Raw genomic sequence first — 17,508 nt, 5'->3', positions numbered from 1 at the left:
GTTGGTCCCTATAGTTTCACCAAATTTTTAATTAGGTCCCTATACTTTTTTTTCTTTCAATTGGATCCCTACACTACTATAATTTTGTAATTAAGTCCTTCCTAGTGTAAAAAATATTAGAGTTAACTGAATATTTATTCGCAAATTGAAGGTATTTATAATTAAAAACTTAATTAAATCTTTGACCGCATGCATTCTGGTAAAAATATTATGTTAATTTTAACATTTTTAACATGAAAAGGACGTAATTACAAAATTAAAAGCAGTGTAGGAACCCAATTGAATGGAAAAAAAGTACAGGGATCTAATTAAAAATTTGGTGAAACTATAGGGACCAACAGAGTAATTAAACCTTAAAAATATTAACCTTCTAAACTCTATTGCAGAAAGTTTTTCTTTTCTTTAATTTTATAAAATAATAGAGGAAGTCAAATTATTTGCAACATGTTGCTAAATAGTAAATACCATAATAAGAGGGCATGAGATTTTTATTTATTTGATACATGACTCATGTAAGGTTTAGTGAAGAGTGATGTATAATACATTTGTTTAAAATATAATTATATAATCAATCATAATTAGCAGCAATAGATTGTAGTTGAAGGCAAAGGTCTATGGGCTTGGACATCATGATCATGTGATCTGATCCAGCAATCTCAACCACACGATTAGGGGGATTGTGCTCAATCATCCATCGTTGAAGATTTGGACTGACTACAAGATCTTTTTCGGACACAACAAAGATACGACTTACAGAACTATATTTTGTGTGTGATAGGGTTAACACTTTTGTTATATCTTTGTTGCTGAATAGTTTCAATGGTCTCACCAACGTTGTTGCCAGATTCCAATCCTGTAAAATATAAATTGAAGTAGTTGATCATTGTTTCATGTAAATAACTAAATATACATTTTAGATTTCAGTCGAGGCAGATTAATAAACATGTTGAAAAAATAAGATATATATAGTTGTTTTTATCCATGTCATTTGTTGTTGTTAATAATGCTAATAATTAGGGCATGCACAACCAAGATTATACAAATAAAAATGCGAATAATCAGGTAAGAGGATTGATTTTTTAGTTATGTTTTTTTTTTTTAATAGAATATAATAAATTCTTGTGGATGAAATTGTATAATGTACACAGAGTGGAGGTATGATTAAGATTTTATTTTATCATATACCTTAAAGATAGATGTATTTCAACAACCTATTAAAGATAGATTTATCTGCTCTTATCTTGACAAAATCTATTTGTACTCCACTACTCCAATAAATATTTATATTTAAAAAAGTTATATATACCAGTTTTGTGTATATTTTTTATAATTAATTTCCTGCCTCATGGCGAGTTGTTGATAATAAAGCTTAGTATAGTAGTAGTGTGGCTTTTGATATTAAAAGAGACTATTAAAAAGTGAAAAAAAAAAGTTTATTTTTTATACAATAAAATGAGTGTTCAAAAACTGTATATATAAAAAGTGATGACATTATTGTGAAAATGAGTAAAATTAATTTTAAAAAATAAATAAATAATAACTAAATAAAATGAAAGGTAATAAACAAAGTTTATAACCTTAGAATTTTAATGGTTGAAAAAGAGAAGAATTATATACCTCTAATTGACGGATGGTTCATATTGAAGGAACTCACCTATAAATTGAGTTTTTCTTTAATTCATTTCAATCAAGTTATCCAGATAGAATAACGTAATATTTTTTTGAGTAGTTTTCTCCTATATATGTAGAGAGAAGTGTGTTCTCTTTTTGTCAAGAGAGAGTGTTATTGTAGTCTCCTTGTGATAGAGAGAAGTTGTAATTCTCAAAGAAAGTTATTCAATTATTTTCATATTTTATACAAATTTCTAATTTTTCATCTCTATATTTTGCTGTGTCATTTGTCTGGTACCTAACAGTGGTATCAGAGCCTAAGATTGCTGATTAATATTTTCTTTTTTCCGTTGCGAGTTACCGTCTAAAAAAAATGGCAGCAAAGTATTCTTGAAGAGAAGACTTTATACTCTTCGAATGAGTGAGTCCATATCGGCAACGGATCACATCAACAATCTAAATACGCTATTTTTCCAACTCTCATCGTTGGAATATACCATAGCAGAAAATGAACGTGCAGAGCTCTTACTTCAAAGTCTTCCAGATTCATATGATCAGCTTATCATTAACTTAACTAATAATGTTTTGACTGATTATCTTTCTTTTGATGACATGACTGCTGCGGTTCTTGAAGAAGAATCTAGGCGCAAGAATACGGAAGATAGATTAGAGAACTCAAAACAAGTAGAGGCTTTGTTGATGACAAGAGGGAGATCAATGGAGCGTGGTTCCAATGGGAGTCAAAGTAGACCAAAGTCACAAAGTAAGAAGCAGGTCAAATGCTACAATTGTGGTAAGAGAGGGCACTTCAAGAAAGATTGTTGGAATAAGAAGAGTATAGAAAAGGTTCCAGAAGGATCAAGTTCTCAAGGATGTGTTGCGAGCACCTCTGATGATGGAGAAATCCTGTATGGCGAAGCAACAATTGGTTTTAAAGGCAGCAAACAGCTCACGGATGTTTGGATTGTTGATTCAGGAGCAACATGGCACATGACTCCTCATTGTGATTGGTTTTGTACATATGAACCTGTCTTGGAAGGATCGGTGTTTATGGGAAACGATCATGCCTTAGAAATTGTTAGAATGGGTACTGTCAAAATAAAAATGTTTGATGGTTCTATTTGTTCACTTCAAGGGGTAAGACACGTGAAAGGCTTGAAGAAAATTTGTTGTTGATTGGGCAATTGGATGAACTTGGATGTAAGACCCATATTGAAGGTGGGATCTTGAAAGTTGTTAAAGGAGATCTTGTGGTAATAAAAGCAGAAACGATTGCAGCAAATCTATACATGCTTATGGGAGATACTTTGCAAGAGACAGAGGCATCAGTTGCTTTAGCAAGTCAAGAAGAAATGACGATGATATGACATTATAAACTGGGTCACATATCAAAACGAGGCTTGAAGATTCTTGTAGAACGTAATCTCATTCCCAGGCTCAAATCGGTAAACTTACCGTTTTGTAAGCACTGCGTTACAAGCAAGCAACATAGATTGACGTTTGGTAGATCAACTGCTCGGAGCAAGCACATATTGGAGTTGATTCATTCTGATGTGTGGGAATCACCAGAGATGTCCCTAAGAGGAGCAAAATATCTTGTATCATTTATTGATGATTACTCTAGGAGGCTATGAGTGTACCTGATCAAGAAGAAGTCAGACGTGTTTGTGATGTTCAAAGAGTTCAAAGCAAAGTTAGAACTTGAATCTGGAAAGAAGATCAAGTATTTAAGGACAGATAATGGAGGAGAATATGTCGATGGTGATTTTCTAACATTTTGCAAGCAAGTAGGTATTCAACGGCAATTCACAGTTGCATATACGCCTCAGCAAAATGGTGTAGCAGAGCGAATGAATAGGACTCTCCTAGAAAGAGCACGAGCTATGTTGCAAACTGCAGGCTTGGCCAAGTCTTTTTGGGCAGAAGTTGTTAAAACCGCCTGTTATATGATAAATCGGTCACCATCAACTGCAATTGGGTTGAAGATACCAATGGAGATGTGGCAAGGTAAGCCACCTAATTATTCTTCTTTACATATATTTGGTTGTCTTGTGTACGTGATGTACAATTCCCAAGAAAGAACAAAGATGGACCCAAAGTCTAGAAAATGTATATTCTTGGGTTATGCTGACGGAGTTAAGGGGTATCGCTTGTGGGATCCCACTGTCCGCAAGGTAGTTTTCAGTAGAGATGTGATATTTGCAGAAGATGAATTGCAAAAGGAACAAGAGAATGACAGCACTGTTAAAGAGATAACCACTGTTCAAATAGATGATAAATGAAGAGAAAGTGATCTTTCTGAAGCAGAACCACAACACGAAGAACAAGAAGCAGAGGCCAATGACATAGAAGTTTGTCGATCCACTCGACAAAGAAGAACACCATCATGGCACTTAAATTATGTTTTGACAAACCATGATGCATATTGTCTTTTGACAGAAGATAGAGAGCCAACAACTTTTATGGAGGCTATGCGCAATCCAGACACTTCTATGTGGATGACAGCAATGTAAGAAGAAATTGATGCATTACATAGGAACCATACCTGGAAACTTGTTGAACTTCCAGCAGGTCAGAAAGCCATTGGTAACAAATGGGTTTACAAGATCAAACGAGATAGTACTGATCAGGTGGAAAGATATCGTGCTAGATTGGTTGTCAAGGGATATGCTCAAAAAGAAGGGGTTGACTTCAATGAAATATTTTCTCCAATGGTGAGACTAACTACTATTAGAGTAGTTTTGGCTATGTGTGCTGTATTTGATTTACATCTAGAGTAATTAGATGTAAAGACTGCTTTTCTTCATGGAAAACTTGAAGAAGAGATATATATGCTCCAACCAGAATGTTTTGAAGAACAAGAAAAAGAAAACTTCGTTTGCAGGTTAAATAAATCTCTGTACGGTCTAAAGCAGGCGCCAAGGTGTTGGTACAAGAGATTTGATTCTTTCATTATTAGCCTTGGATACAACAGACTTAGTTTAGATCATTGTACCTATTACAAGAGGTCTGGTGATAATGATTTCATCATTCTGCTGTTGTATGTGGATGATATGTTGGTGGTAGGTTCCAACAAAAATCAAATCCAAGAATTGAAGGCACAGTTGGCTAGGGAGTTTGATATGAAAGACTTGGAACCATCAAATAAGATTTTAGGGATGGAAATCCACCGAGACAAAAGGGGTAGAAAGATTTGGCTATTGCAAAAGAATTATTTGAAGAAGATCTTGCAACGCTTCAATATGCAAGAATGTAAGCCAATTTCAACTCCACTTCCTATGAATTTCAAATTATCCTCAAGTATGTGCCCTAGTAGTGAAGCAGAGAAGATGAAAATGTCTCGAGTACCATATGCATCAACGGTGGGAAGCCTTATGTATGCCATGATCTGTACAAGGCCAGATATTGCTCAAGCAGTTGCGGTGGTAAGTCGATTTATGGCAGATCCCGGTAAAGAGCATTGGAATGTTGTTAAGAGGATCCTGAGATACATCAAAGGGACCTTGAATGTTGCATTATGTTTTGGAGGATCATAATTTATTGTCAGTGGATATGTTGATTCAAATTTTACAGGTGATCTTGATAAACAAAAATCTACTACAGGATATGTGTTCATGCTTGAAGGAAGAGCTGTGAGCTGGCTATCTAAATTACAGACTGTTGTAGCTTTATCTACTACAGAAGCTGAATATATGGCAGCTACACAAGTATGCAAGGAAGCTATTTGGATCCAAAGGTTGATGGAAGAACTCGGGCACAAACAACAAAAGATTTATGTGTATTGTGACAGTCAGAGTGCCTTGCACATTGCAAGGAATCCTGCCTTTCATTCAAGAACAAAACACATTGGAGTACAATATCACTTTGTTCGGAAAGTAGTAGAAGAAGGAAGTGTTGATATGCAGAAGATTCACACGAAAGATAACCTAGCAGATGCCATGACAAAACCAATCAACACAGAAAAGTTTGAATGGTGTAGATCCTCATACGGCCTATCAAATACATGAGCAACATGATTTTTAAAATTTATCAAAATTAGTTTTAAGTTGGAGATTGTGAAAATTAGTAAAGCTAATTTTAGAAAATAAATAAATAAATAATAACTAAATAAAATGAAAGATAATAAACAATCCTAGTTTATAACCTTAGAATTTTAATGGTTGAAAAAGAAAAGAATTATATACCTCTAATCGACGGATGGTTCATATTGAAGAAATTCACCTATAAATTGAGTTTTTCTTTAATTCATTTCAATCAAGTCATCTAGATAGAATAACATAATATTTCTTTGAGTAGTTTTCTCCTATATATGTAGAGAGAAGTGTGTTCTCCTTTTGTCAAGAGAGAGTGTTATTGTAGTCTTCTTGTGATAGAAAGAAGTTGTAATTCTCAAAGAAAGTTATTCGATTGTTTTCATATTTTATACAAATTTCTAATTTTTCATCTCTATATTTTGCTATGTTATTTATCTGGTACCTAACAATTATCTTGTCTTTATATAACTATTGTTATTTTATCTTTTTTAATAATATGCTAGTAATCAAGACACCTCCAATACTAGTAGTTAAACTCTGATGCCCTAGATCAAAGATTCAAATAGCAGAGATATGAGCCATTTATTGGATTTTGTCCAATTGACATTGTCCTTTGACGACGGCGGTACAAGATTTCTTTAAAATGGTTGCTTACCAAGCTAGAATTTCATGGCTTTAAGAGAAATAAAAAGCTGTAGTTATAAGTAGCTACAAACTAAGTACTAAAATCTTAATAACCATTTGTGCCGACCTTAATTATAGTTAAATCTTTTTTATTCTTCTCTCTTTTTGAGAAAATGTTAGAAACAAAGAGAGTAATATGACATATTTTTGGTCTAAAAATAGTAAGGCCTTTTTTTTTTTGCTCCTTAATAATATGATTTTAATTTTAATTTATTGATAATATAAAATATTGTATACAATTATTTAATTATATTTATTTTTTTAAAAGTTATTTATATTATTAAAATAAAAGATAATTAATTTTAATAACATAGCAATACGTAATTTTATATATATATATATATATATATTACTTATATTACTTATATTAATAGTGTATTAAAATTAAATTCTACTAATATATATTAGAATTAAGTGAGTATAACACAATCTTAAAAGTTACTCAAGAAGTATAAAATGTCTAAGAATCATCATTTAGAACATAAATATTTTTGGGGTGAGTGACTTAATAATATTGGATCAGATATATTTTGATAATATATTATTAAGAATTTAATTTTGGTGCATTATCAGTATAAAGTAGTTTTAGTTGTGCATCGAATTACGTAATATTATATTAGTAAAAATGGTCACCTTTTAGATTAACCGTATGAATGGTCATGCAAAAAAAACGAATATGACTGTACGACTATATAAAACCTTTTTGTGTTTGTGTATTAAAATTAAACTCCATTATTAAATCACTTGTCTTAAAGTTTAAACCGATAGAAAGAGACATATGAATAATCATATCTCTAACAAATAATAGAAGAATTTAAACTTTGGTGAATAACCTGTTTTGAGCTGAGCTGATACAATCTAGATGCAAGGTAGCGTGGTCCAAATACAAATGTTGTGGCTGGTTTATTGCGCCCTTCATCGTAAGTGTAGTGATTATCCAATATCGATCCTGAGTTGCTAAATGCCTTTAAAAAAAGAAGTATCAGTCATCTAAAAAAAAGAAAAAAGAAAAATAATAGAATCAAATTTATACATAACCAATATAAACTTCTGATATTTATTTAACCAAACTAGTGAGTTAATTAGCCACTAAATTAATCTAAGTTAGTTGTAAATGCAGCAATTTATTAGTTAGTAACAAGTCTTTAAATATAATTTTGATCCGCGATAGATTAGTCCTTAGTTTGTTATGTTAGGAGATATGATAGAAACAAAAAAAATATTTTTGTCTTATTCAATTCTTTTAGTTCCAATTTAATTTTGAATAAATAGTCATTTCTGATCATGAAAGATTCATACGTTGACAAAAAACTGACCATGAAAAATTAAAATTCAAGTTATACCCATACAAAATAAGTTTCGTTCGACAAAAATGATCAATTGTTAATTTTTGTTAATGATTCCATAAATACCCCCTCTTCCTCCTCTTCCTTCCTCATCTTCCGTCATAACCACAACCCACCTCCACTGCAAAATCTACCATTCCATTAGATCTACTCCTCTACTCCCACCTTTCCCAAACAGATACATCTTGCCAAAACCATGGTAATATTGTATATCCAATGGTCCATTTCCAGATTTTGAACCTGACATCGACATTGCACTTGGTATTCGATGTAGATGCCGTCGACGATTTCTTCTCGGAGGGAAGTGTGGCCTTGATACCTTCACAAGAAACGTTGATTCTGACCTTTGGTGTCTTCAAATTCCCCATCATGGCCTTCACCTTAGCTTCACCTGCAATGGCAACCCGCTCTTTCACTTCGTGCTGCTCTTCAACTTCGTCACATTGTCGCTCTGCAGCGCCTCATCGGACCTCAAAATCACTGTCTTTAGCATTGTCGTATTCTTTTTTCCATGGCCGAAGGCGAGGACAATGTCGTCTAGGAAGTCGATGTCACCAGAGAGGATCAAGACGGAGATAAAATGTAGGAGAATGAGATGTGTTTGTTAGGGTTTGTGGAGGTTACGCTAATCGCGAATTTTAAGCTGTGTGGAATTAACTCAGACAATAATAATTAACTCAGCAAACAATTAAATCAGAAAACAATAAACTCAAAGAATTATCAATAATCAATACTAATTAACTCAGAAATTAACAATAATAAAAAATAAGTCAATAATTAACTCGAAAATTAACAAGCTAAGATTAACTTAGAGAATTATCAACAATCAACAGTAATTAACTCAGAAATTAATAACAATCAATAATAAGTTAATAACTAACTCAAAAATTAACAAGCTAAGATTAACTCAGAAAATTATCAACAATCAATACTAATTAACTCAGAAATTAACCACAACAAACAATAAGTCAATAATTAACTTGAAAATTAACAAACTTATGCGTTGAATACCGTCGGATTTAGCATCGGCTTTTACCAACAGATTCATTGATGGTTTTGATATAGAATTCGTCAGGTTAAATAATTACTGACGAATTTGTCCGCTGGTAAACCTCATTAGTGGAACGCTGCGTTTTGGTGATCCGCAATGAGTTACCGTCGGATTTAACCACCGATAAATCCGACGGTAACGAGCCATAAAATTTGTAGCGCAAATCCTCTTCTCCTTCATTTTGAAATCTCCTCTCTCTCTCTCTCTCTAACCTCTTTTCTCCCACTCTCTTTTTCTCTCTAACCCTTTCCTCTCCCCGCTGCTCCGTTAGCCCAGCCACCGTCAGCGCCTCCTGTTGCCGCCTCCTCTCCTTGCATTATCCCTTCTCCGTGATGACAAATTTGCTAAAGCCGCGCCTCTACTCCTTGAAGAATCTGCACCGCTTTTGTTCTGTGACAAGGAATTTGCTACGCCACTGGCCACCTCCTCCATTGCAAGTAAGTTGGCTGTTTCTGCCATTAGATTTTTTTGAAATTAATGTTTGGATTTTACTGTGAAATTATTTTTAATATATATTTTAATTTCAAATTGATAAAATTTCTGCGAAATTTGTATTTAGAGTTTAAATTATGTTACTGTGAAATTGGGTTTATAGTTTGGATTTTGTTACCTTAGGATGTTGTTACTTTATTATTTTTTTTGTGCCCTAACTTTCATTCATCGTGTTGATGATTGAAATGGTTTTTGTATAATTAGTACTTGCTTTGTTCTTATTATTGCTGAAAACATTATTTCTACAATCTAGTTAAAATTTATCAGTATTTTTATATAGATTTGGTTATCATATGATAATTTAAGAATAAGTTAATTTAGAATTTAGAATTTAGTTATATGTTAATTTAGCATTTAAAATTTTGTTATCATATGCTAATTTAGAATTAAGTTAATTTAAAATTTAGGATCTAGTTATATATTAATTTCGAATTTAGGATTTGGTTATCATATGTTAAGTTAGTGCCTTAGTAAAATGAAATGTTAGTTAGGGTGGATACTTCAAGTTTAGCGTTCGGTAAGTTTAAGCCATTAAAGATAAATTCCTTTGGTAAAGCCTAAATAATTAGTAATTAGCATTTTTTCTGTGACCATATCAAATATTATTATAAAATAAACCTCATGATGATTGGACGAACATGTATAATAATTATTTGTGGAAATTTCTGAGCATAACTCAAACAAAAATATTGCCTTTTTATTGTATAAACTAGTTAATATATTCTGTTAAAAATGTTGTGAATTTAATTGAGTTTTGACTGATATTGTGGATTGAGGTTGGTTAGATTTGTAAAAATCGTAAAGGTGGATACATGTTCAATTTTAGGGGAGGTTATGTCAAATTTTTTTTTGAAATAATATAAATGTTGAAGGATTTATGCTGTATATGTTGAGTAGTGTTAATAATATATTCTCTTTGTAGACATAACGACAGGTAGCAGAGATAGAACGAGTCGGTCTCATGGTCGTGGTGGAGGAAGTGTTTCCACCAGATCTCCAGGGACTGCTCAGTCATTGCACTTTACCTCGACTACTCAGTCGACTCCTGTGACGTCACAGGCGGGTCCAGCAGACCAACAGTTCATCATGGTCCTGAACCCAAACTATGACTCCTTCTGCTACGCTCCCTCCGCCCCCCACAGCTCCAGCGATAGAGCCCGCAGTAGTAGATTACTCTAATGCGTCCCAGCCAGATGTCCCTCCACCACCGCCCATTATACAGATGAGGATTTGGCCTGATGGCATGCAGACGTGAGTACATACTATTTTAATATTTTTTATCCGCAATCTATTTTGAACTTGTTAAGTTTTATGTGTTTGCTAATCTTAAGTTTTTTATTAATAGGTTTGCACCAAACAACAATGCATGTACACATGAGTCTCTAATGTGATTAAGTCCATGTACAACAATGCATGACCGAGCTACACGAAGATCCTTGCCGAGACCAGAGATTGATAGTTTCAAAAGTAGGCGATAAGAACCCAATTTTGTTAAATTAATTGTATTTTAACTGTTTTTATTTTGCCTAACTAATGTTGTTGAATTACTTTGTGCAGGAGAAATTTATCTAGGATAAGAAACATGATATCTTAATCAGGAAGATCTACAACCACCAGGTAGCTAAGCAACTTCAGGAGATGATGTAAGACGTTTGTCAGCTGAGCGACCACCTCATGGTTTAGCTCCATCCAGATCTTAAGAAGGAATTGGATGTCCATTTTAGTATCGATGAGGGGTTCAAGCATCGCCATCTGACAAACAGAGCTAACAGGGCTTCACCGAGCAAGCTGGTATATAGTTTATTTACTAATATTTGTTAATTATTACTTGAATTAATTGTTACTTGATTTATTTTATTAGTTTGTCTCAATATGTGTAGTTTAAGTCGTTGGATTGTGAGGCGACATTGGCAGAGACTTTCAAGTATACCCATATGTTGAAGGCTAACGAGTAGAGATTTACTGATGAGCAGTCTGTGGCTCATTATGTAAGTTTCAATTAACTCTAAATTTGAAATTTATTTGGTTTAAAGTCAATTAACTGTTATCCTATTCACAACATGTGTTACACAGGAGGACTACACGTAGTGATTGGAGGTTGCGACCTAGCAATCTCAGCCGCCTAGTGAGGATGACCCCGCTAGCTCCGATATCTCGGTGGTAGATTCTAATAGGATTTGGCATGAGACCGCATCTGAGCCCTATAAGAATCGTGTCTTCGGGTTGGGTTCGTTCTTTGCCAATAGCCTCCGCATTGGCGCCTTCATCTGTCTTTGCCTCTGTCACTAGTCCTGTCGATCCCGAGGAAGTTGTCGACTTGGGGGAGGAGGTGCAGAAGCTCACACAGGAGTTTCACTAACAAGCTCAGCAGTCTGAGTAGAGGTACAACGAGTTTCTTACATGCGTAGGTGAAGCTGAAGCAGCTAGAGCATTTGTGAGAGCAGATGGAGGTGTACAACGAGCAGATGCACGCTAGAGGCAGCGGCACTGCTGGTACCAACGGCAACACTGCTGGTGGGACACCAACTTTAGCACCTACTCCGCCGCCTCAGTAGGGGGAAGTCAACGACGATTACCGGGATTCATAGGTTTAGAAATTTAATTTATTGTGTCCATTACATTATATTCTACTTCTTTGACTTTTTATTATATTCAGACCATTGATATTTAATAAAATCATTAGTTGATTTCTGGTAATTTTGAATTTCTGTCCTAATTTTGTAACCAAAAATTTTAATTTGACTACTAATTGTGGGCTAATTGTGAAAAAAAAAAAAGAACACAACTACCGTAGGATTTATCGGCGAAAATTTTTTGACAGTAATTGGACACCATAAAACATAATATGGCGCCAAAGTTACCGTCGGAATAATCCAACGGTAATCATCAACTTAGTTTCGTCGTATTAATTGAAAAAATGATGCAAAATTCGCTAGTAATTAGAGTCGGATGAAATAATCCGCCGGTAAAAATTTTCTGGCGCCATTTATATCGTCATATTCAATCCGCCAGTAATTCCGAGGGTACTCAGCTCATTTCTTGTAGTGCTAAGATTAACTCAGAGAATTATCAACAATCAACACTAATTAACTTAGAAATTTACAACAATCAATAATAAGTCAATAATTAACTCAAAAGATTTAACAAGCTAATATTAATTTAGAGAATTAACAATGATCAACACTAATTAACTCAGAAAATTAACTCATACAACAATAAACTCAGAAAATTAACAACAAAAAATAAGTCAATAATTAACTCAGAAAATTGACAATCAATCATGACACCATCAACTCTAAAAAAACCCTAAACTACATCCTACCTAACCTAACATTATTTAATTTCTAATTACACTAAATTAATATAACAAATAAACCTAATCGCACACATCATAAAAAAATTTAATCAAGAATTTAATAAAATTCTTAATAAAATCCTAAACAAACATAAAAATCTGAAAAAAAAAAAAACACAAAAATTATAGAAAAATTACCTCTGATGGTAGCTATAAGATAGTAGAATCGTGGTGGTGACAGGAGGTGGTAGTGAAACCTATGGTGGTGGAGCTAGGTTTAGTAATATACCAAACAACCAAAAAGAAAAATGAACAACAACCTTAATTAACTTTGACACAGTGGGACTCAGCTGTGGCGACAGTTACCCGATGACAACCTCCGAAGGTAAGGGACACCAACAGCGCACTGGAGGCTTTCCACGGAGGCTCCAACAGTAGTGATGATGTCATGTTGATCTGCGATGACAATAGGCTAAGCAGCGGCGACGTTAGATTCGGGGGTGGCGCAACAACCTTCTTCAATGGGGAGAGAGAGAGAGAGAGAGAGAGAGAGAGAGAGAGAGAGAGAGAGAGAGAGAGAGAGAGAGAGAGAGAGAGAGAGAGAGAGAGAGAGAGAGAGAGAGAGGAGTTTTGAGTTTGAAATTTACCCCAAATTTACTGTGGGATTTACTGGCGAAAAATGCCAACAGTAAGGTGTTCGTGGTTGCCTAACTGCTGTGTTTCACTAAATCTTGTTACTGCAAAAAAATTTCAACAGAAAATCTCACACTAAATTTGCGCTAATAAAATTAATTTTCGCGCCTCTATTTACCGTCGGATTTAGCAATGGAATTTTAAATCTAACGGTAACTTATTTGAGGGACGAATTTTCACTCGTAATCGTCGGAAAATCCGTCGATAATATCCGTCACTAAATCTGACAGTAAATTTGACGATATTAAGCGCATTACTTGTAGTAGCGGGTGGCTCCGTAGAGCCTCCCACCAGAGCATGTGTTCTAGCATTTAGGTAGGTTAGTTTCTGAAGTTCCAATTACAGATTGAAAATTGTTGTTATAATTTGAATTTATGGTGATTTTGACAAGATGTAGCTATCTAGGAGAGGTGGGAGTAGAGAAATAGATCTAGTAAGATGATGAATTTTGTAGTGGAGGTGGTGGTAGTTATAGAAAGAAAATAAGGAATAAAGAAAAAAGGAAAGGGGTATTTACGGAATTATTAACAAAAATTTAATAATTGATCATTGTTATCGAATAGAATTTATCTTATATAAGTATAACTTTAATTTCAATTTGTCATGGTCAATTTTATTCAAAAATAATTATTTACTCATTTAATTTTTCCCCGAATATTACCCTTCCATTCATAAATCATTATCTTCATTTTTTTTCCTCTCCACATGAATAATTCTTTTGAGAAGAAGTGGAGCGGAAGCAATTTTAACAGAAAGATATAGTAAGAGGAAAATTGGATACTATCTAGAAGTGTAAATAGAATGAACAAAAAAATTAAAGACAAACATGAGATTTAGAACAACGATTAGGAATAAAAACATTGATTTATATATTTTAGGAGAACTTTACATTTAGAAATTTTTTTTTATCACATATTTAACATAAAAACAAAATGCATATTTACGCATTACTTCTTTCATAAATATTTAAAATTTGTGTCTTTTTTATTTACAGATAAATCCTAACAAAGTTGCCAACATTTTAAAATTTTCTCATAAATAGCAATAATATAAATTAAAAACAAATTCTTGATAATACTTATACATATAAATCACACGAAGTTATAGAGATCTAGCCTTCAACTTAAATCTATATTAGTAGCTTCTATTTTTGAAGAAATAGCTAGCCATCTTCTTAAATCTAAATTACTTAAATGTGATTTATGAATCAAAGTATATTATATGTCCTCATGGATCAATATATGGTTCCTATAATCTTTATAAGTGTGAGATAGTGAACAGTTTTTTAATTAAACGTTTTAACTATTGTGTTATTCATTTCGTGCCAATTTTATTTAGGTAATTGTTATGGTGTTTAATAGTATTTGTCTAATTTATTAAAAAGAATTAAAAATTAATATTTAATTTTAAAAATATAAAAATAAATAATTATTAAATATTTAAAATTTATTATAAAAAATAAGTTAAATAAAAATTCAATATAAATTATAGATACCATGTAATTTACCTCTTATTTATTAAGAATGGAACTCTATCTGAATTTACTCCTGCTCCCAACTCTAATTTTTAATATCAATATTTTCATTTGAACGATGATGATTATAGTGTCTAAATTTCAGTGTTTAATTTATTAAAAAAAAAACTAAAAATTAATATTTAATCTAAATAATATTAAAATATCTAATTTTAAAATATTAAAATTTATCCTAAAAAAAAGGTTAGACAAATTCAGAACGGAAGTTATCGACAAGAAAGAATTGGCCTGTTTGAATAACAAAGACGAAGAAGAATAGCTTTACCATTTGATACATGGCGGATATGTTGGCTGTTGGACCAGGCATGAAAGCAGTGACAAAGACAGCCACAGAAATCTTGTGAGGAAAATGTTCCATGGCATGGGATATGGCCAAGCCACCAAGGCTATGACCAACAAGAACCACTCTTTCACCTTCATTCACTGATAAAGTCATGAACTCAGTCAGAGGCTCAAAGTACTCAGAAATTGAATTAAGCTCCAAAGCCTGCTTTTGGTTGACCCCTGAAGCTGCCAAGTCTAAGGCAGTCACATTGTGACCCCATGATTTAAGAAGTGTAATAACCTTGTACCATGACCATGCTCCGTGGCACGCTCCATGCACTAGAACAAAGTGATGCTTTCTATTTTGTGATGACTCCGATGATGATGATCCTGACTTGCTTGTTAAAGACGATAGGATAATCAATAACCAGATGAAAGCTAGTGTTTGGTGATGCTTCTTCTTTACATGTTCCATTAATTCAACTTATAAAAAATATTTATTTCAGCGGTTATTTGGTACTTTGGTTACAAAGGGAAAGGAGTCTTTTAAGCAGCAGCAATAAGATTCTAGAGAGATTTTTTAAAAAAAAAAAAAAAAAACAGTGGGCCATTGCAAGGTGTTGGGATCGGGTAATCGTGAAAATGATTTTTTTTCTTGAGGTTGAATGATTCAATGAGTATTTTTTCTGGTTATTATTATTATTATTATTTTTGGTATTGAAGTGAAACGTGTGATATATTTTGATATTCTAATTTTTAGTATTTTTAAAATTATTAAAAATATATAAATTAAAAGGTTGAATTTTTGTATTTTAAAATTTTTAATTTTTTAAATAAAAATTGAATAATCTAAATTTTTTTATCCTAAATTAAATGGTGTCAAATTTAAAATTAATATCTAATTATTTATGATTTAAAAATATATTATATCAACCCAATATAAAAAATAAAAAGTGCATTTTTTTCCAGCTGTCAACATGAATTAGTCTATGTAAATTATGTAGTAAATGGAGTGTCGCATCGGAATAGATTATGATTTTCCTTAATTGAAAATTTAGGAGTGGCGTAGCGGATACTCTGTCTCCCAGATAAAGGATGGAGTCGGTCGGTCTTGTTTCTAGTAAAATTGGCAAAGTTGAATGAAAAGATGTTTATATTTTCGAAAGCGTAAATAATTAAATATATTATTGTATTTGATCAATTAAAAATATTATAAACTTATAATTTTCATTTTTAAAAATTAGTTTGTATTTTTTAAAATTTAATATAATTTTATATATTAATAAATATTTAAATTTATTTTTATTTTTTTTATTATATATGACTGTTAAAATTGTTTAAAAATTTTCACAAGTTTTGTTATATGAACTCAAAATATAAGTCTGTCTCTTTCTTGGCAGTCAAACCTGTTCTTTTTTATTTGTTTGAACTTTGAAGTCTTTTTTAAAAAGATTACATTTTATTTCCTTTTGGGTTTAAGTATAAAAAAAAGTTGAAAGGATTTTTGCTTTTGACAAAAAATACAAAGCTTTCGTCTTTTGATTTGAACTTTTTCTCATTCCTACAAAATATGACTAGTTCGCTTAGACCATCTCTAATAGGGAATTCATTTCAATTCTTATTTATGGCCCACCTGTCATAAAAAGTGACTCCATATCAGATTTTGCGTTATAACCAATAAATAGGAACTCAAAGAATCTTTCTCTTTTCCGTTAGAAGGAACTAACTTTAATCCCTATTGTGATTCCATTTAATTAATTAATTAAATAATTAAAATTAATATATTTTTTATTTTTTATAATAATATTATTTAAATTTATAAATTCAAAATAATTCAATATTATAAAATATTAAAATAAATAACTTAAATTTGATTAGTATTTTAAATTTTATAAATAAAAATAAATAATCCAACTAAAAATTATTTTATAATATATAAAAATTAAATTTATTTTTTATGTAAAATAAATTTAATTAATTATGATTTAATATAACAATACAAATAATATTTGATATTAATTTAACATAATTATTTATATTAATTATAATTTAATATAACTAATTATTAAATAATTAATATAAATAATTAATTAAATAAATATATAAGTATTTAATATATATATATATATATATTTAATATATTTTTTATTTTTTTTATTAACTTACCACATGGGATGATTTTATTGGTTATTGTAAGTCCCTACTTAGAGGGATTCTCAACCTTGATCTCCGTAAAGAGTCCTCTTTCCCTTTCCACTCTAATGGTAATTGAGTCCCCATACTTAGCATTAGAGTTGCTCTTAAGTAAGTACTAGCGGTTCGAATTTCGTCAACCATTCATTAGTCAATAGCAAACTCTTAAATAAAGTTGCAATTCGCGATAAATTAGTCATTGACTTATTAAATCGGAAATACCGTGAAAAATTAAAAAATATTATATACATACACTTCAACTTAAAATATATATAAAATAACACAAATAATCTTAGAAAGTAAACAAAAAT

At 31.8% G+C, this 17,508-nt stretch overlaps 1 protein-coding gene and 1 pseudogene across 2 annotated transcripts; both read right to left on the bottom strand.

Moving 5' to 3' along the window:
- Positions 1 to 451: 451 nt before the first annotated feature.
- On the bottom strand, positions 452 to 15,557 carry LOC107624364 (methyl jasmonate esterase 1). Of its 2 annotated transcripts, XM_016326862.3 has the most exons (3): positions 15,006 to 15,557; positions 7,163 to 7,294; positions 452 to 853 (listed from the first exon to the last, which is right to left on the bottom strand). In XM_016326862.3, exons 1-3 carry the CDS (start codon positions 15,477 to 15,479, stop codon positions 569 to 571), a joined length of 891 nt encoding a protein of 296 aa, XP_016182348.1. In that variant the 5' UTR covers positions 15,480 to 15,557; the 3' UTR covers positions 452 to 568. The 2 variants fall into 2 exon arrangements, with proteins under 2 accessions (XP_016182348.1, XP_020969340.1); XM_021113681.2 differs by lacking the exon at positions 7,163 to 7,294 and having other exon boundaries at positions 15,006 to 15,539.
- LOC148579884 (uncharacterized) lies at positions 7,583 to 9,185 on the bottom strand (annotated as a pseudogene).
- Positions 15,558 to 17,508: the final 1,951 nt, after the last annotated feature.

Source organism: Arachis ipaensis, chromosome B10 (genome assembly GCF_059453495.1).
Source record: "Arachis ipaensis isolate K30076 ecotype BB chromosome B10, ASM5945349v1, whole genome shotgun sequence".
Taxonomy (NCBI): Eukaryota; Viridiplantae; Streptophyta; class Magnoliopsida; order Fabales; family Fabaceae; genus Arachis; species Arachis ipaensis.
The sequence above is the reverse complement of the archived record's forward strand: the minus strand, read 5'-3'. Positions and strand labels throughout refer to the sequence as shown.